A 21,759-nucleotide genomic window follows, 5' to 3' on the forward strand; every position below is an offset into this window, starting at 1 on the left:
TCTTTCCATCTCTGATACTCAGATTTCCATTTTTACATGTGCTCACCTGAACCACGCAGAATAATATGTGAACATGCTGCAAGGCAATCTGACTTACCACAATCTATTAATCTGTAACCTGTGTTTTAACAGTAAAACACCTAAAAACAACTGCACGTAGGAGCTACAACACAAGACTGCAAGTTATATTTGAATTCTATTTATACACAGGTGTTATTGGCTCATGGTATGACCTTGGGAAAGTCACTTAACTTCTATATAGTTCAATTTTCCTCTCCGCAGAAATAAATCACCAAAGTTACTAAAACAATAGAAATAAAAGTTTTAAAGAATAAAGTTACAATGGAAAGAAATTACAAAGAGTAAAGACTCACATCAGAGAGCCAAAGAATCAATGTTCCTGGCTCCATCAAGCTGTTCTTAAGCTTTTCTTGAGCAACCACAAAATCTTGTTGCTGTAAGCACTCCCAAAATTCTCCCCAATGATTTGCTACTCCCCTTCCTTTTCACTAAATCAGCTTTATGGGGCAAGGGACATAGTTTAGTTTCAAAAATAGAGCCCAAATAATTAGTTTAAAATGTTTGATATATTACCATTTGCTTATTTCTAGGCTTTTATATTAAGACAGAACTGTTCATCATGAACAGCCAATGCATTTCTGCAAAAAATATTTTAAATGTGAAGAACCAGAAGTCAAATTAAAGTTGCAGCACTGTATCATGTTCCATTATATACCATATCATGTCTCATTATTAGCTGGCAGGACACAATGCTAGGGGCTGTAGGAGTTATGGCAACTTCTTTGTTCTTACTATCATTCTTATATGATTATCATCTGCAATTAGATGGAGAGAAGAAAGTTAAGTTTAAACTAGCACAACAGCTCAGCCATGCAGAGCTGCACATATTAGGTTAAGAGGTACACAATGATCACGCTGTTTACGGATTTAGTCTCCATTATGTCTTTGTGAAATCTTCCTAAAATCTCATTGCCTGAGATATCCACATTAGTACCACAGGATTTTCTCTGCAGTTACTGCTTTGGGCCACCCAGATTGACAGCTGACCAGGAAAAGGGTCTTCCTACCTTTTATTGCTCTAGTGATAGAGTTACTTGCTCCAGCTATCATAGTGAGGGAACTGTGCATATAGTTGCGTGGACATCAAAGGGCACGGTATGGAAAAGGAAATCGGTGAAGTGTAATGTAGAGGGGAGAAATGCAAAACAAAAATTGAGGAAAAATAAAGAAAACCAAACAAAGCAGAGCCACAGTGGTAGCCTTACCAGAAGGCAGAACTACAAAAAGGTTTGCCCGCGCAAACCTCATGAAGTTCAACAAGGCCAAGTGCAAGGTCCTGCATGTGGGTTAGGGTAATCCCAAGCACAAATACAGGCTGAGTGGAGAATGGATTGAGAGCGGCCCGAGGAGAAGGACTTGGGGGTGTCGGTGGATGAGAAGTTCAACATGAGCTGGCAATGTACACTCACAGCCCAAGAAGCCAACTGCATCCTGGGCTGCATCAAAAGAAGCATGACCAGCAGGTCGAAGGAGGTGATTCTGCTCCTCTAATCCACTTTGGTGAGACCCCACCTGGAGTACTGCATCCAGCTCTGGAGTCCTCAACATAAGAAGGACATGAACCTGTTGGAGCAAGTCCAGAGCAGGGCCACGAAGATGATGAGACTGCTGGAGGACCTCTCCTATGAGCACAGGTTGAGAGAGTTGAGGTTCAGCCTGGAGAAAAGAAGGGTCTGGGAGACTTTATTGTGGCCTTCCAGTACCTAAAGGGGGCCTAGAGCAAAGATGGGGAGGGACTCTTTTATCAGGAAGTGTAGCAATAGGATAAGCGGTAATGGTTTTAAACCGAAAGAGGGCAGATGTAGATGAGATATTGGGAAGAAATTCGTTACTGTCAGGGTCGTAAGACACTGGAACAGGTTGCCCAGGGAAGTTGTGGATGCCCCATCCCTGGAAGTGTTCAAGGCCAGGCTGGATGGGGCTTTGAGCAACCAGGTCTAGTGGGAGGTGTCCCTGCCCATGGCAGGGGGGTTGGAACTAGATGATCTTTAAAGATCCTTTCCAACCTAAACCATTCTATGATTAAGATAAAAAGTACACATTTTACCAAATGTTTGTTTGCCTTAAGGTAGTAAGAAAAGTATGGGAAGTTCTGTTTTGGTTTCAATGCAAGTAGTACACAACTTCCCACAGAGAAACCTTTATCTGGGTATGGGAACCCCAGCTTCTACAGAGGCAAGAGAGAAAAAAACATGTACTTGTTAAAAAGCAAATATACTTTAACTTAAAAACGAGATAAATATGTCTTTAAGTTTTGAGCACTTAAGAAAACGAAGGTTAATGAAAGTGACACTCTAGTGATACATAGCTATACTTCACATATATATGTGTATATATCTCTAAAACAAATAAATTTAGCCAGCAAACGTTAAAAAAAATCTTATCTTTCTGTTTAAATGCAGCATTCATGGGTTTTTATACCATCCGATACATTAAAAAAATACTTTTTCACTCTTTGTAAACCACCCACTTCCTGGGGGAATCAGTCTTTCAAGGTACTTAATTGATCAACCTATATGATTTTAAGGAAGCTAGAAAAGATGAGTTAGAATTTTCATTGCAACAGTTAAAGTGAGTTAATGTCAATTTCATATTTAAGGGCCTGAGCCAAGAAAACCATATGAATGAATTGGCATGATGTGTTTTATAAATGTGCTTTAAAAGCCTCTGGGTACATTTAAGAAAAAAAGTCCTCAGCAAACTGACTTTCAATGAGAAATAGGTACTTTTAGCAAGATTTAGATTCTTAAGATCACAGACACTTAGCAATGTCCTCTAGACTCTTTTGTAAATGGTACTGTCTTATGAAACAGTGGAAACAGGTGAGGAACACTATGAAAAAGACGGGTAAAATGCTGAATCTAATTTGGTCAATGACAGTTTCCACTGACCTCAGTGTAGTGCCAGTTCCATCAATTAGTACCATCCAGTCTTCAGGTGTACAGAATCCTTGCAAGTACTTGCAGTAAGCTTTGTGAATGTAACTTTACTTTCACTTTTCTTTATATAGATTTAACAAGCATTGCTAACAAACTTTATGAATAAGCAATATATTTAAACTAAAGTAAGAAAAATATATCTAAGAGCATTATTTTAAGAATTACAAAAGGGGAAAAAAGTAGTTTAGTATTTTATTGCTACAGAAAACATATGGAAAACATCTTAAATGAAAATGACACTTCATAATGTATCGTAGTCTTCTGTAGAGATAAATAACACTGGATTTGTGTCAAATCTATAAGAAAAACATATATTGGGAATTTTTATACACTTCTCGGCACCAGCACGGGGGGCCACACAAAGTTGTCAATTCACCATGATCTCAGGCTCACAATACTTAAGTTACACGAAAAGTTTTCAAACTTTTCTGTCAGCCTCCGGTGATTTTCAGACTATCTGTTGGTGGTTGAAGAGTATTGTCTAGTCCTCAGTGCTGACTTCTGTGCCCCCTCCAGGCTGCTAAATTACTTTTGAATAGTTTTAAACTACATTCTTCTAACTTCTCCAGGCAAAAGAATTGCTGTAGTTGCTATGAGATAACATTACCATGACAGACGGGAGACTGGAATCTCTGTGGGTACAAAAGTCCACACTATGAAGTTTGAGAATACCTGAGTTATACTGCGTGTTCCTTTCCCCTAAGGACCAATGAAAAATTGGTAATTAACAGTATGAGAGAGGAATCTGCAACAACAAAAATCCTATTTCTTTCACATCGAAAAAACTATTACTAGTCTTTCTTTACAGTACACTCTCTCTGTGTACTAAGAACTTTGCAGTGATGTTTATGTCTTTTATACATATGTGTGTATGTATAGATACCTACATAAATGAATATTGCTCTTCCAGGAACTCAGATCCACATGTTTTTCCAATCAGTCCTGACATTCTCCTCAAGTTTAGTAGCACGTAAACAGAGAGCTCCTTAAGGAATATGACACATTCTGTTGCATCCCAGTTTTCCAGCTGAGAACACAGCTTCAAAATGGGCAATATTCACTCATGGATATCAATACAGGATTTTGAAAAGAGGTTTTTATAACCTTACGCAAGGAAAAAAAAAAAGCAATAATTTTGTCTTCCAAAGGATGACTTTGGATACATTCTGAGTACGTGTATATATTTAATGCGGTAAAGAACATTGTCTTTAAAGTTAGCATTTACCCTTTCATAATCTGAAGGATAGAATCGTGATTATACAAAGCAGAATTATAATCAACTTGATAAATTAAAAAAGCTATGTAGACAAAGTGTCAAGTCAAGTATATACTACCATGCTTAGGAAAGTAACATCATATGTATAAATACAGACCAAGAAACATCTGTTTAGGCAACAAATGTGTAGGAAAGGGTCTGAAGATTGAGATGGAGCAGAGTATAGCAGGGTATACTCACTGCTATAGACAAAAGAAAAAGCATTCCATTTTTGAAAATAAACAGTAAGAATTGAAAACCATCATGAAAAAAGACTAAGATAGTTTAGTCACAATTAACATAAAAGTTACAGAAGGGATGTACTAAAAATCTTCCAAAGCTTTAAACATTATAAAGAACATCATTAATTGCCACCACCATCTTCAATATTCACAATATACCAGTTTGATTTGTAGGAAAGACAACATATATCAAATATTAGGAACCCTTCCTATAATATAAGATATCAAGAGATATTGTTCAATCTTGTCCAAAGCGTTTAAGAGTTCAGATAAACTTTGTCACTGATACTCTGGATACATTAACCCCATTGCAACTCAGAGGAGAAAACTAGATAGGCAGTTGGCTTGACTTGTAGCTCTACTTTTATATAGATCTTAAATATTAGACTTACACAAAACTATTTGAAAATCCTATTTGCTGGATGAAAAGAAAATTGTGCTTTTCCTTATAATTTCAGTTCTGAAGATTCAGTTGACCTGAGGAGACAACAGTCTTTGGCATTCCACAGATTTCAGTACTCAGTAACGGATTTTCAGATTAAATAATAGTTTCTCTACTGCTCCATTATGTAAGTAACTCATGCTAAAGCACAATACAAAGATCTCCTAACCAAAATAGAACGGAAAAAAAATATTGAAGTCCAGTCAAAAAAAAAAAAGAGAGAAAAAGGACGGTTTAAAGAAAAATACAGCTCTAATTTAAAAATAAAAATCCTTGCTTGAACAAAGTGTTGAACCAATACAGATGCCATTTGCAAAAGGATGCCATCTGCACAACAGGAACTACTACAGGAAAAGCAGGATCACATTCTACCCAAACAGTAGCTGATACACCCAAAATACATGGTAGACAATACTGCAAATAGAGCTCCAATCAATACGACTAACATCTAAATAAGTCTCCAAACAGCCACAGCTGATGCTGCCTATGGTTTTCAAAGCAATTCTGCAGAACATACAGATATTGTAAGAGACCTTCAAAAGCTACAGAATTAATTCACTGCAGGTAATCAGGATTTATGCTATAAATTCTCACACCCATTAAGTTCAATACATGACATCCTGGGTGGTCTACAGCACCTTTCCGCAGCACTTCCCTGGCACTGACCCACACTTTGGGTTGGCACCACTCCCTAAACCCCTCACCGTTCCTCTCATCCAACCGTTTACGCATTGCCAAAGGCAACACAGTCCATGATATAGCCTGATGGGGCTTACAGTTCTAATCATATTTAGCCAATGACTCTGATTAACTTTTAATCATCCTTATAAGAACATTTTACATACTGGAAAACTATCACGTCCCTCCTCAACCTTCTCTTTCTTTTTCCTTCAGAAGAAATAAAAAGCAAAGTTGTTTCAATCATTCATAATTTTTGTGCTCTTCTCTGAACTCTATTCAATTTGTCTAGGTTTTTCTTAAATTGCATTATCCTGTAATTTACACCAAATCTTTCTCATGAAGAATAGAAAGAAATAATTATATCTCCTCACTAAAGTCATATGACTACATCCCAAAGTTGAAATTTGCCTTTAATAGGATCATATCACTGACTTTTTTCTTCAGTTGCTGGTCCATTATAACCCCCAGGAGCCTATCCTACAGCAATAGTGCTTAAGGAATTGTTTCTCAATTTTTCATTTGTTTGATTTTTATTTGATAGAGTCCTTTGCGCTTGTCTTCACTGAACACTATCTTACTGAGTTCAGATCCTTCCTCTCCTTCATCAAGTAGTGCTTGAAACTACTGCTAGCTTGTTGAAAAACCACAATTTTAACATTCATGCTCAATATTCCACCACTGAGACATTAAAGAAAATAATGAACAAAACCAGACCCAGCAGAGACCATGGCATACCTCTAACAGATACTGTTGGACTAACTACAAATACTGATAACTATTTTCTGAAGGCATCTTTCAAATAGTTACACACTTAGAGATAATCATCAGCTTTTCAGTGTGGGTTCAGGCAATTTCTCTGGATTGCAGGGTACACCATCTTGAACATATTAAATATAGCTTCTAGAAATCCAGATTCTGTTATTGCCAGAAGGGTCCTAGGCACTTTTAAACAAAGCTTAAAAAGTTGGTTGCTATAGAAAAAGGAGTTTCCACCATTAAGAAAAGGAATGAACTTAAAAAGTGGCATTGAATAAAATCCTCAAGCTAATGACAGCTACACTACTGAACAATTATGGGACCATCTTTCGCTTGGTTCAGAGCTTAAACACCCTGAACAACTTTCCCCTACATTAACATCCAATATTTAACCATAAATCCTCCGATACAAATTCAGTTTCCACCATCTCCCTCTCTATGTGTAGTTCTACCTCATTCTCTTCTACCTGTTCCTGTTCCCACCTTTAAGGACAGATAGAAGGAGTTCCTTTATTTTATAGGCATTATTGAACAACACTTTACTCAACAGCATATAGTTATTTTGTACACTGGTTTCCCTTTATAGGACATCATTCAATTTCTTCCTAGTGTAGACTGAACAGGTATTTTTACCTGGAATCAAGCGCGAGAAAAATTTCTTAATTATCCCCACTAACTGCGCCCTGTTTTCACCCTGAGGAGTGCTCTTGGGCAAAGGAACTTGTTTGTTGTAGGTGAATCTAACTGGGCAGATGGATCCCAGTAACGCACCTAAAGCACTCCGACTGCTAAAGGAGGATCAGTACACCAGACAGGAACAGAGCCGGTTCAACCCCCCTCTGAAACACATAGATGATACAAGCCACGCTGCCAGCCTCAATTACTTCTCCCTGCAGGTCTGCTTCTAACGGACCACATAGCTTGCCCATGTAGGGATAGCCACAGAAAACCCAAACAGGTGATAAGACAAACGTGTTTAAAACGCCTCAGTAAAATCTTTATTGTCCCAAGAAAGCTCACAGTTTTCTCCTGTCTGTCCAAATACAAACACATCCTGCTAGAGAGTAACTCCTTAAATACTACTCTATTCTAAGCATTTGGCAGAAGTGTTTATCTCTAATGAGCCTATCCTGTAAATGAAGATGAAATTTCTTATTTTTGACCTCGTCCATACTTTTCCAAAAACCATATTCTCTCAACAGCTAGTGAGTAAATGCATAAATGTACAGACTTTTTTATTAAGGCTTCAGGCTGAACTCTTAAGGAAAATAAGAAAGTAGTATTAGGTTTTATAATTCCTTTAAATGATACCTTCCTGTGACACTGAAGTGTTAGTCTAATTAGGTCATAATTTTGATTCTTAATTAGGTGATTTGATATTCAAAAGGGCTACACACTAGAGTCAGCAATTTTGAAAGTAAAATGATTTATTTTGGAATCTGTATATGGATTACAGGTTTTAATTCTCTTTAGTGTAAATTATGGCCAAAGGGCATTTCAAGTATAGCTAAAACAGTTTACATTGGGTGGGACATTGCTATACCAGGTCTCAACCAGCTCCTTAAAAGTACTTAATTTTTCACTATTAATCATGTAAAATGATAACCCTGGCCCCACATACCACCAATACATGGCTAACAGCCCTCACTCAGATATATCCTGTGTTTTGCTTGGAATGTACTTCTTCCTTGCATTATTTTTATTTGAGAGGTAGTATAACTGTCTACCTGTACCACAATGGTAGAAATTATTCTAGTACATGCCACTCATGCCTTCTTGGTATTATTTTGGCCTCATGTAATAGAAAACAGTGGGTTTAACTCTTTTTAAAATTTTAGTCTTTATACATGCAACGTGGAGAGCATGACCAGACCGCTTTCCCAAGGTTCTTCATCAAGAGCAAGATTTCTTCTAATTTGTTTACAATTTTTTAAGATGTTACTCTTTTCCTGAAAGAATTAATCATAACCAAATTGAATAGTCCCCTGAACTCAATAACACCAGTCAGTTGAACAGGCAGAAGTTATTTTACTTATTAAATCAATTCACCTTATTAGCTTAGGTGGAAAAAGATTAACTGCAGCTATTTACACCTTTTCAAAATTCTTAGAGGGAAAAACAATGCCTATATAATCTTTTTGAAGTTCAGCAAATGAATTATCCTTAACACATATTTCAGTCTTGAAAAGGAATACTAACAAAAATTTGTAAAACTAATTTGACACTTATTCTGGCTTACTTCTTCACCACACATGATTATCAGTCCACTTCCAGATATGGGCATAGTGTAACACTAAAGAAAAATTATATCTATAGTTTCAACCATTGCACAGTCTGCAGCTGTTGTACTGAATCATTTAAAGTAGCACATGCAAACAAGGGCTGAACATAGTAATAACAAGAACTTTTGAGTTGCTGAAACATTGCATAGGCCATTCAGATTATATTAAACAGGAATTAAATTATTCTTCGTAATGTAAGAAAATAAACCACAGAAAATCAAGATACTGCCCTAACACAACTCCAAACTTTATCAAAAACAATACCCAAGAAGAGAAAATAATGAACTTCCAATTCTAAGTATGAAATGTGCATACGATACAGACTTTTCTCTATAGATGTGAAGACTGCTGTAGGTGAAGGAGGTCATTGAGGCCAAAGATCATAGTGATACTATGTAGTTTAGGAGACTACGAAGCTGAATGAACATCCAATCGAAATACAGAGCAGGAAGCTGGGTAAAAAAAACCTGTTTCCAAGTCAGCAGGAGTACCTGATGGTCATTAAGAGACTGACTGTCTGCCTCACTAGAGAAAAAAGGTAGGAAGAAAATGTCTTGCAACAGTACAAAGATGCTAGCCTTCAGACTCTACAGAAAAGGTGTGCCTTTGCTCCCACTGTTACTAAAAGGTAGAAATATAGGAAAGGACATGAATAAAATTTCTTCTAAAAATAGTAATTCCATAACATTCATTTAAATCATTGTGCACCCTGAAATCTTCTCCACATTCCTTTTCCAAAGGAGAATATTGTTCAACATCTACTTAAATTAGTTTCACCTTTAATTTTATGCTTTCTGTGAGATATCACACAGCCAACTAGTACTTTCCAGAGTCGCCAATTTTTTTTATTCAGTGTTATCACTACTTCATAATTAGTCATACAGATATGCCATAAAGCCAGTAATACAACCATAATCATTTCTCTATCAAGAAAGTAGGACTTTTCACTCCTCACTTTTCCATCACGTTAGAAATGGACACACGTATACATTCAATTGAAAAGCACAAAGAAATAAGTGATAAGGATTTTAGAGCATAAAGATGACCATCTGGGGTTCATTTGCAGCATTACTGTGCATATGCTGTAAGAGCAGCAACAACTGATTGGATTGAGATAAAACTTAGACTTAAAACTATCTTATTACTTAACTCATTCTACTGGTCAGTAACACAACCAGTGTTTGGTTTATTCACAAACAGTGAAAAACAAACTGCTAACACAATCAAATATGCATAATTTTTAGTTTTAATATACAAATACATAATTTGAATTATGAACGTGTACTTCATGTCATACCTGGCATGACAGTAGCTTGCTGAGTGGCCGAGTCTGTACTTAAGGAAAGGCGGCCACCTTTGGCCAACCTGTCACAGAAGAGGGTGATGTTCTTCTTCAGTCTGCTAGTTTCTTTCGGCATGCACAGCTGGCTGCTGAGAGTCAGGGCCTGTTCCTTAGAGCTCTTTGACAAACAAGTTCTTAACAAGTAAGAAAGGGCAGCATCCACAGTTTCTTCCCAACCCTAGATTAAAGAAAAGGAAATTAAATAAAATTAGGTGAACTGTAATATGGTATAGCATATTAAAAACAAAGTAAGAAATCAAGGACTAAGACTTTTCAAACAATACCAATAGATAAAACATAATTTGGGTGTTAATGAGTGTCATGAACACAAAGTTCTTAAGCACATACAAGCAAACACTGAAAAAAACCAACCCAACTTTTTCTAATATTAAGATTGACAGCGAAATATAATTTCAATAATAATAATATATGAACAGTATGTGACATAACAGTTAAATTCAATAGTTGTATTAATAACTGAAAACCAGAAGTTCCTGGATGCAACATTTAGAATTAAGAACAGAACTGAGATGTAAATACAAACATAATATGTAGTATATAACATCACGCTGAAGATATGTCAAGGCCAGGAAAAAAAAGGTATCCAATTATACATTCTTTGGAATTACTGTCTAAGATTCTGACAATATACCAATAAAAGAACATCATGACTGCAACCCAAAGCTGCAGTTACTCAGTATCCAATTAACTTAAAGTTATGATACACACAGTATTAGCACAGGTGTGCCAGTGCTCTGATGAACTGGGACTTAGATTTCTTACAGCGTAGTGTCAAGTTGTAAACATTTATGAGAAGACCAGCTTAGTAATCAGTTCAGTTAAAACAAGCAGCTACCTATGGAAAAGCCTTCACAGGAGGAAAAGTTATGTTCAGTGTTATATTCAGTATACATATTTCCACAAAATAAATTGTCTACTCCTGCAAATAAAACTCAGTAAAAACAAGTAAGTTTCTTTTCATGAAGCAGCTTGAAAAGCAACTTTAAAAGTTAGTTTCAAGTTTGTAATATGTACTATGGGTTTCCGTGATACAAACAAAGACTTTCCTTCAAGTAAGAATCCTGGACAGCAAAAGTCTTATTATTTGTGACAAGGCTATTAGGTTAATGCGTAAAATCTAATATATGACATCTACGTCATTTATGCAGTGTGCAATGCAGAATTGACTCTTCTTGATGCATTCTGTAGTCTTAAATTACACTCTGTGATGAGACCATGTGATTAATCCAAAATGTCTATAATTAATGATCCTGCAAGATAGTCACAAAGTTTGTTCATGTCTTTTCATGACATTCTTACAGAGCTTGGACAGTTAGCAATTAATATAAAGTGCTTTGTGGTCTGCTAACTTCAGGATTCATAACATCTCCTAGTATTCAGCTACCTGTAAGCAAGTTTTGTATATGTGCTGCATACACATACAGGGAAGTCGTATTCAATTGCTGCAGTATTAGTGTCTGTTCTCTCAGCACTCCTGATTGGTTGGGATTTAGTTTGGCAATAGTCTTTATTGACTTTAGAAGTTTCAAGGCTACAGTCTGGAACCACCCAGCTTTACCTGCTAAGCTAGCAGAAGGTAGCACCAAGGTAGCTCTTTACATGGCAATTACTTAGGCACAACAAAAAGAAAACTCAAGTATCCAGTTGTAGTTAGTACAATCCCAGAGTCTTCCAGTTTTTAAGCTCTTTCTCACGATGCATTCTACTTGATTGAAAATGCTCAGCTGAACAGCAAAATCACCTACCTATGCAAATTTCCATGACTGGGTAAGTGTAACGTTTGAAAGAATGACAGCGTCAACCCTGTTGGAGTTCACTGTCAAGCAAATAAGGTTTGTGATTTTTTTTTTATTAGATACATAATGGCTTTTGTGGAGGTTAGTGTACTACTTTCGATACAGAGAAGCAAAGGCCACTAATCCTGACCTTGTAACTTCCTAAGAACAGGTCTAGGACAGAGGCTTACTAGGGGTCAAATAAATCAGCGAGACCACACAGTCATACGCACTTCATCCTGGTCCAAACTGTTCTTAATAGTATCCTGAAAACGTGCTGTATGTGTATGAAACATTTACGTTTTGCAGAGGAACAGGATCATCTACTGGGGTTTTCTTAGTCTACATTTGCCTTTCCTGACTTTAAAACAATGACATTAACCTACCGTTTTATCTGGTTTTCCCCTCCAAAAAACATGTAAATTAGAAAAAACGTGCCAGTCAATCAATGCTGTGGTAGCTTAACATTTTTCAAATACTCTAGAAAGAGTCCACTGGAGTGTAATCCATCCACTGACCTGTGATGGTGACAGGAAATAATCCATTCCGCAGACAATTTAAAGAGGTTAATGAGCTGGTAAATGCTGTCTACATTCCCACATACTGGGCAATGAAACTAAGTATGTACAAAGCCTTAAAAACAGTTAAACTGAGCACTCCTAATTACACTACAAATCATGAAAAATAAGACAACATAAACATAAGAATCTTGAGTTTCATTAAAAGACAAAGAAACACATGATTAACTGGTGTTAGCACACAGTAGCTGAGAAGCTGGCCAATACATCCCTCCAAATAAGTTATAAAATTGCAGGCAAAAGGAACATTTAAATAAGGAGACGGAAATACAAGGTAACGAAAGTCAGGAAATTAAAAGTGGCTAGTGTTCTGTCCTTGGCTCACACAGGTACGTTTTACGTTGTACCATAGCCTTAACATTTTCCAGCCCTTGTCTTGTATTTAATTTCCATGTAAAACTGGTTTCTCAGTAGACCATAAAACTACCTTCTCCAATTCAAGGAGTGTTGACCTAGTAAGTCCAGTAAAATCCAAAGCAGCAGATCAGTGAAAGAGTACACAAAAGCCACCTCTACATGAAAAAAAAATGTTGATGGAAAACTGTTGATGTGATTTTATACAACTAAGAATTATTGGCCACAATTAAGACTGCATTTGTCAGCAATTTTTATTGGTGCAAGGGGAGAATTGAAGGAACAAGAAAAATTCTTCACCCTGTACACATTAAAAAAGCTAAAAGATGTTTGAAAATGAAAGTGTTCTAGTCTACAGCCCACAATGAAGAATGATTCTACAGCCATAGTTGTATTATTCACTGGTGGCATTCTGTGTCGTATTCTGCATATTTGAGGTCTAAAAGCAACACCTTCTATAGAACTGTGATACCAATAATCCATCATCCTGTGACCAGCAAGCGTTGCCATAACTACCACAACAAATGTGAATCAAGACTCACGGAAAGAGGTATTATTAAATCATGCAAATTCTTCATATTGACTGTATCACCTGAAATAGGTATGAAAACTACTTAATTCATCAATTTGACTTTTTCACTGTGAAAGCTTGGCTTCATATTTCACAGATATACTTTATTATTTTTCTCTTGTAGGTAATAGGTAGAGATCAGCACTTTCTTTCAACCAAATCATATAGACTACAGGACTCTGAAGACAAAATGTAGATTTGTGATATAAGCAGGACTAAGACTGTACTAGTACACATCACTTGTATTCCATATATGTTACCATTAAGGATCCTCACTTGTCATGGCATATCTGAGTATGACTGTGATTATACATTCAATCTCACTTTGGCATAAGGTTTAATCTAGCATACCTAATTTTTCGGTTCTACCATTTGCCAAACAAGAAACCTGCAAAACTACGTTCCTTGCAGGGTAAATGGCTAACCTACTCTTATTCTAAAATTCTAGACAATAAAACTGGAAGCCCATCCAGCATGTGAGATCTCACACTGCAGATAAATTATCAGGCTGTAGAAAGGGCCCTGATCCTGTGACACGATACGTATGTGGAGAATGTGGTTACTAGTGAAGTTTGAGGGCAGGCTCAGTTAGGAGGCGCAGCACTGTAGCCTGCCGCTTGACTGCGAGACTCCACTCTGCTAGAGCTTAGCTGGTCAACAGACAAGGTCAACTAGATATAGATAGGGGCAAGATCAGAGAGAAGGATTTCAATATTGTTGTTAAGATGCATAGGACACGCATATATAGGGAGAAACACAAGACAGGACCTAATGGTTGTCAGATTTCATAGGTTTACTCATACAATTTAGCTTCTTAACACATTTATACTGTGTAACTGTCTGCAAGCATTTTCTTAAGTTTTCAGATTTGCCTTGCCTCTACCAATAGCATCATTCATAAATCACTAGAAGTTAATGAAGTGAAAGATGAAGTACTGGTTAAGCTAAGTTACTCCTACTGAGGTCCAGCCAAAATCCTATCTAGCTGCATGGCACAGAAGTTTACAGTGATTGGCTTCCACTGCAAATACATACACAAATAAAAGTACCAAGTTCAGTTTCTAAAGACACTAGAGCGATTTCACTTGGAACACAGTGAGAATCTAACAGCTCCTGCTGCAAACACCATGCTGGAATTTCTGGCTGATACCGTGGTTTTACTTCATGTTTCCCTTTGGAACACAGGTGAACTGCTTACAACACAGACAAGATCTAGTAAATATGAGAGAGACTCAGGTAGATAATAATACAGAACATTCTGTCACACCACTTTGAACAACAAAAAAAAAAATCAAGATATTTTACCTATAAGTTTTACCACGTGCATTTTCTATGAAAAATAGCAACATTTGTTGCTTATTAACTGAAAATCTTCAACCAGTTTTACCAAAATTTAAGCTGTACTTAAGCAGACAATGAATAAATGGAAAGTCTACCTTTCTCCATATTGTTTAATATTAGACTTTACTAAAATTTGTTCTGAGGCATTGAAGGTTTCGACACACAAACCACAGATTTAGCTAATAGCAAACACATATTTAGACAGCCAAGCCAAGCCTCATCTCTCTGAATTGTATAGACAGATTGATTTTACTAACCATTGAGAAACAGCGGGCAGTCAAATCTATGACTTGCAAGCATAGCCTACAGGACTAACTTAAACAAATAAGGGGTGGATAAAACCTAGGTAAAGATTTTTAAAAATATTATCAAGCCTTCTGGAATGATGACACCACTAATACTCATCAAGTTTTACCTGGACTAGATTATAGCAACTACTCATACAACTGCCTAGCTTTGTAGAAAGAGCCTGGTAAGAATTTTTAACTTTTCAGAATAGGGATTTAAGAAAAAGTAATCAGAACATTGAATATGAATATTTACAAAAGACTGCTAATAGTGCTAGATAGTGATAGATAGTGCTGATAGTGCTTTTGTGAGCTAGATTTTGTCCCTTAAGTATGAATATTTACAAAAGACTGCTGATAGTGCAACTTTTGTGAGCTAGATTTTGTCCCTTAAGAAAAACTTGTAATAGATGTAAATAATACGCAGATCTACTTTCAGGTAGTTCTCAGGCCTTGAAAAGAACATACACACACAAGCAAAGAAAAGATGAATGTGGGAGACAGAAAGGACCCTTGGGATTTGTTGAGAATGAAAACTCAGATTTTATGACACAGCACTTGCTTTCCTTTAGTACTCTGCAATTGTCATAAATTCACATAACGCACCAGAGCGTAGATCCTACAAAACAAAAATGCTCAAGACACATTAGACCAAAGCATGGAAACTGAAGAGGCAGGGGGTTTTGTGAAGATTGACACTTTAACTAGTTCATTACATTGCATCATAACATAAGTAAAAATATCATTTATATTGACAATTTTAACCAGATGACCCCAATGATTTTTCCTCTATTTTAATATAGATATCCACAGAAACTCAATTTTGCCAAGCTATTAGTCTTCCATTTTTCTTCTTCTGGATATAAGAGATGAGCAAAGGGAAGAAAAAGAAAAGAGCAAATCTCTTTGAATGCAAACCCTAGTTCACTTTGTGTTGCTTAATATAAGAAAAGTACATAACAGGTCAGTAGAATGCACTACTGTACCTACCACTCAAACTGATGGAAACATCCTTGTTATATGAAAGCAAACCAAAAGACAACAAAGTAAATGTGTAAATGTCAGCCCCATAAAAGACATTATTTAGCTTGGAGATTATACCTACAAGGTTTGAAATGATACAAAATTAATTAGTTAATGACTTAGTCTGCAAAAGAAAGAAACATTGTTCTAAATGCCACAAGTTTGGGTTTTTTTGATGGGGAAATGCTTAGAGAACCACAGAAACAGAAGACTGTTTTGACTGTAATTGAGAGGTGAATAATGGCTCCTGAAAGTGTGCTTACACCAAATACATAGACAGGACTGGAAGTTACTGAAATCTTTGCCTTGCCTTTGACTCTGGTTAAAGAGCTTCAAGCAGAAGTGTTTACCCAAAAGTTGAACAACAAATAATTTCAGAACCTGTTCCATTCTTGTACTAGGTAACACAGAAAAGCAGCTGCTCAATGAATGCTTGCTAATGATATAAACCCACTATAACACAATATTATCCCAAAATGGTTAGATGTTTTCATAGCTGTTTCTCCATTAGGCCATTGGTTTTGCTTCAATTAAATCTGCCTGTTCCTTTTAGCAAGCCAGTAAAGTGGCTTGTGATCGTGAGAGAAAAAATCTTTAACACTTCACAAGACTCACAAAAGCAAGAAAAAGTAGAATTAAAACAGCTACTTCAATCCGCTGTTACGGTATTTCACATGATATTGTGTGTATCCTTAAACTACAAGAATGACTCCTATTCAGGACCAGAATCTAGACATACAAAAGCAGCCCTAAGCAATCATGTGAACACCACCCTAATAATAATATCTGTTGCACGGCATCTAGAACACCTCAACCCACCATGCTAGGAGGTGTTTTGTTTGGGTTTTTTTCCCCATAAAAATGCCTAGTAAGCTACATTGATACAGGATAACAATTTGGTTCATTATCCAAATAATCAGAGAACATATAGAAGAACACGTTAAAGTAAATTGAAAGATGTAAAAATATTTCTTAGAGCTCACTGAAAGGTAGATAGTCACAGATGATCAGTTCATGCCAGTAGGATTACAAGTTTTCTGTACTTTGCAAAAGATGTTATTAATTCTCTGATAAGAACCTTCTCTAAATAGGCTTAAGACCTTTGGAGGCAATATTTTAAGATACATGACTTCATTGCTGCTCAAGAAACAAGTCACTTTGCCCACAGAAAACTTCTATTTCTAATTTAATTTAAAAAATATGAGATGAGAAGGCTTAATTTCACTCAAACACTAAGGTTACCAGAATTTCTAAGCAACAAAAAAGCCTCTATTAAAAAAATGTAACAAAATGCTTTATGCAGATAACAGCAAAACAATGGAGATAAGTCATAGAGCATATACAAATATGTACACAGTGGTGCTTGCTGATAAATCTCTTCATAAGTTTAAAACACAATAAAATTCACTCAAAACCCTTCATATGTCTTTCACGGGAAACTGCATCACCTTTGTGGGAAGATTAGATTAAAATAAATGATAGTACTACTTAGGGCACAGTTTCTCCAACCTGGAGATAACCTGTACAGGGTTTCTGGGTGAGGAAAGAGTATTCTATAGGGAGCAGACCTGGAGATAAGAGCAGAAAGAAGTGGGTCCTGTAAGAGCTCAGGAATATTGTAGGGGTGAGGATATTCCAGGGAAATGATGGAGTGGACAACATGGAAAGGAAGAAAAAAAAAAGTGACTGTTGGGAGGTGAGTTTAAGAGCAACTGGTTTATGGAATAAACAGAACTGTGTAAAATTTAATTAGAGAGGTACAAATTAATACTATTTGTATTAAGCATAAATAAATCATCCTAATAGCACATCAAACTTGAACAAGATTGTTCCTAAATAGTGTTCATGAGCCCAACAGATATTTGATTCTGTATCTTAAGAAGTCTCTCAAAAAGCCTGAATTTACTTTGAAAGCCTTTATCGTTATTAATACTATTTCTAAGTCAACAGCCATTTTTCAAGCTGCCTATGAAGTAATTTATCCTGGAGTGATAGTCAAGACACTTCTGAAAGAATTCAAATGCAATGTGAAACATACTGCAAAAGCTATGCAAAATTGGTGCAAGCCAACTTACGGGAATTCTTACAGCTGTTAACTCAGGAATTTTCCTGGCTATATCTTATTTCTTGATTTTAGTCACAATAATGATTTCATCAGCTTTCAAAAATGCTAAAATACTTGGACGCTCACCTTACTGAATGACATCCTTGGCATTTATGCTTACCCAAGCCACCAAAGAAGAGGTTTCTGTATCTGAAAGCATTATATATGCTCATTCACAAGAAACACCAGCCATTTGTCTCTCAGCACTTTGCTTTTACAGTGATTTAAAAAAAATAATAATAATCTTACTGTTACCCACACAAACTGGTAATCCACTAATCCAGGGCTACTGAAGTGGTAGTCTCCAACGCAGGCACAGACTATTAGGAAATTTTGCTAGGACTTCACCATGCTACCAGTCATCCTAACCCACGTTCTTCAAGCATATTCTATATTTCTAGCTGACCTATTTGCCTCAAACAGGAGATAACAGCCACAGCAGCCATGAAGATGGTACACAACACCTGCCTGAAATGGAGCTGACAAACTTATCTTGTGAGTTTCCCTGAAAAATTACTTCTAAAAATGAATTGATAAGCCATTTCAGAGACCTTTTGAATAGAGTCTGAATAAAATGAAAGAAAAAGCCAAGCAAATAGACTCTATATCTATACAGCACTCAGAAAAAAATGCAGTAAAATATTACTGAAGTCTTAATGTACTATACTTTGAACAGTCTCAAGAGACAGTGTATTTTTTAAGATGCACATAACTCGGTTGAAGAATTATCCCTGTAACAATATAAAAACAGTTTTCTTCAACATAGTGCATTAAAACACCAGTCACAGATTATTCTAGAATCTTCTACAATTCACTTGTGTAAAAAAAAAAAAAAAACCCCACAAAAAAAAAAAACCCAAAACAAACCAAACCCCACATATATAAGTAACAAAAACCCACTACTGGAATACCTAAAAAGCAGGAAAACACTAAAATCCAACAGATTAGTGGAATTCATCTGATGAAAATCCAGACAAATGACTCAAGCTTAAATACATTCCAAATCTATTAAGTGCCGAAGAGGGACACTTGTAGTGAGCACACAATAGAAAAACCACCAACTATGATTCTTATACTAATCCTGCTCTCTCTAATCATATCTCCCTTTAAATCAAATATCATATATAACATCCATAATGTTAACTGATCTGATTTTTATTTCTACTGGCATTTAAAATAATTCAGTTCTAATGGGAATTTGCAGACTGATGAAAGCAATATTAAAGTGAGGATATAGCTGAGTATCCAAGACAAGGTAAGAGACAGAACAACTAAAATGAAGAAAATTAGTAAGATACATAGTTCTAGAAGAATAGTTCAAAACAGCAGATGAATCAATTTCATTTTAATTCAAGGAAAGAATTTTTGGCAGAAAAACATCCTTATTTGTGAGATGGTAGTCTTAAGTCTTAACCCATTGTCAAGAGCTAGATTATAGACACTTAAATCTTATTAAAGATTTGGACTTGGCAAACAAATTACAACTTACTTAAAACACAGGGGATAAAAGACAAATGCAAAACCCAAGCAAGTACAAGGTAACATCTTGTTAACTCTGACCATAGTATGTCAACTCCTGAACAATCAAGCTCTGTACCTGATACAACAGATATTTAAGGTATAAAAGATTAAAGAGTCTACGAGCAACAAATAGAAGAGTACAGAAAGGAATCAAGACTCACACAGGAAACTGCATGAGATCTCTTTACAGTATTTATTGAACTAGTCTGAGTATAGCAAAACAGATCTGTGCAGAGCTATTTAACAATAGCTATTCAAGCTAGCAACTATTTTCAAGCTACTTCAGAGCACCTAATTCAAATAATAATCTCACATTTTGAGGTAGTAGATTGCAAATATCAGCTTCAGAAAAAACCTTTTGTGAATAATTTTTTTTTAAAAGTCTGTCACAGATACACTTGTCATTTATGCACAGCTGTTCTGTAATTGCCAGTGACAACAGAAACAGTAACTTTATCTGTTCAATGTAGAAATATTTATTTAATATAAATTCCAGCAGCATAAACAACTCTCTACAAGAACTTCTCATTTTGAGTCCTGCTTGGTAAACATATATTGATATCCTATGACAACCTCACCTGAGAGAAATCTATGAGAGGTTCTTCCCTGAAAAGTACGCTTGCCATTTAAAAGTCTATTCTTTCTATGGTATTTTTGTCCTCTGAAGCACAATTCACAAACCACTGAACACTTCTGCACTAAATATAGGACTAATAGTTTTTTTAGGATTCTATTCTATGGACATTTAACCTTAAATCAACACTTGCCAAAACTACCTTCTATAGTGTCTTCAGGTATGGAAGGAAAGTTGAAAATACATATGGCTTAGAAATCAAAATAGTGTTTTTAAAACTATCTTGTAGAATATACAACGTTTGTCTTTTAGGAATGGTGCTCCTAAACTAATATTTTACCAAGCATCTTCTGGAAAAATCATAATGTAGAAGAGTAGTATTAAAGCAGTGGGTGTTTCAGGAATCTAGCAAATGGAGCATTACTAAACAAAGGTTCTGAAAGCTGCATTCCATCATGATGACGACCTCTATCATTCAAGTTTTTAATATATTTTTTAAGTCCAATTCAGAAGAAAGTCCTGTTCACAGAAACAAATTATGATTATTAGCAGTTGTAGGATTTCATGTATTAATGAAACAACTGATAACATGGTTAGAGAGTGTACCACTTGTAAGAAAGCAGAACTCCTCCAGGTAGGGATCACAGTCATAATATTTCTACAGCTCCCTAACCCTTCCATGCTTTTGGGTTTAGTAATTTGCTCTCGTGGAAGCGCATGCTTCACCAAAACATGATATATCAGGTTGGCTATAGATGGTGGTTCTATTAGCTCTTCCATTAAAACTTAATTAATCTCTGATTATTGTAGCCAAATTTTCACACAGGCTCCTTCCTTTAGGATTGGATGTTCTTCATTTGCACAGAAAGACTTTCAAAATTACAGAATCACAGAATTTTCAGAGTTGGAAGGGACCTGTAGAGATCATCTAGTCCAACTCCCCTGCTAAAGCAGGATTGCCCAGAGCACATTACTCAGGACTGCATCCAGGCGGGTTTTGAAAATCTCCAGAGAAGGGGACTCCACAACCTCCCTGGGCAGCCTGTGCCAGTGCTCTGTCACCCGAACTGTAAAGAAGTTCTTCCGTGTGTTGGAACAGAACTTCCTATGTTCCAACTTGTGCCCATTGCCCCTCGTCCTGTCACTGGGAACCACCGAGAAGAGTGTGGCTCCATCCTCCTTCAACCCACCCTTTAGATATCTGTAAGTAGTAATAAGGTCTCCCCTCAATCTTCTCTTCTCCAGGCTAAAGTGTCCCAGCGCTCTCAGCCTTTCCTCATAAGGGAGATGCTCCAATCCCTCAATCATCTTGGCTGCCCTTCGCTGGACTCTCTCCAGCAGTTCCCTGTCCCTCTTGAACTGGGGAGCCCAAAACTGGACACAGTATTCCAGTTGTGGCCTCACCTGTGCCGAGTAGAGGGGGAGAATGACCTCCCTCAGCCTACTGGCCCCACTCTTGCCTATGCAGCCCAGGATTCCATTGGCCTTTTTGGCAACAAGGGCACACTGCTGGCTCACTGACAATTTACTATCTACCAGGACCCCCAAATCCTTCTCCTCAGAGCTACTTCCCAGCAGGTCCACCCCTAA

General features: G+C 36.5%; 1 protein-coding gene across 1 annotated transcript in view; it reads right to left on the reverse strand.

The window, feature by feature from the left end:
- BBS9 (Bardet-Biedl syndrome 9) overlaps positions 1-21,759 on the reverse strand; it is a 316,290-nt gene that overhangs the window by 142,239 nt on the left and 152,292 nt on the right. The window contains exon 20 of the mRNA XM_009886210.1: positions 9,976-10,198. Coding sequence (XP_009884512.1) covers positions 9,976-10,198 — 223 coding nt within the window. The remainder of the gene's footprint in view (positions 1-9,975; positions 10,199-21,759) is intronic.

This window comes from Charadrius vociferus, unplaced genomic scaffold (genome assembly GCF_000708025.1).
Source record: "Charadrius vociferus isolate BGI_N301 unplaced genomic scaffold, ASM70802v2 scaffold545, whole genome shotgun sequence".
Lineage (NCBI taxonomy): Eukaryota > Metazoa > Chordata > Aves > Charadriiformes > Charadriidae > Charadrius > Charadrius vociferus.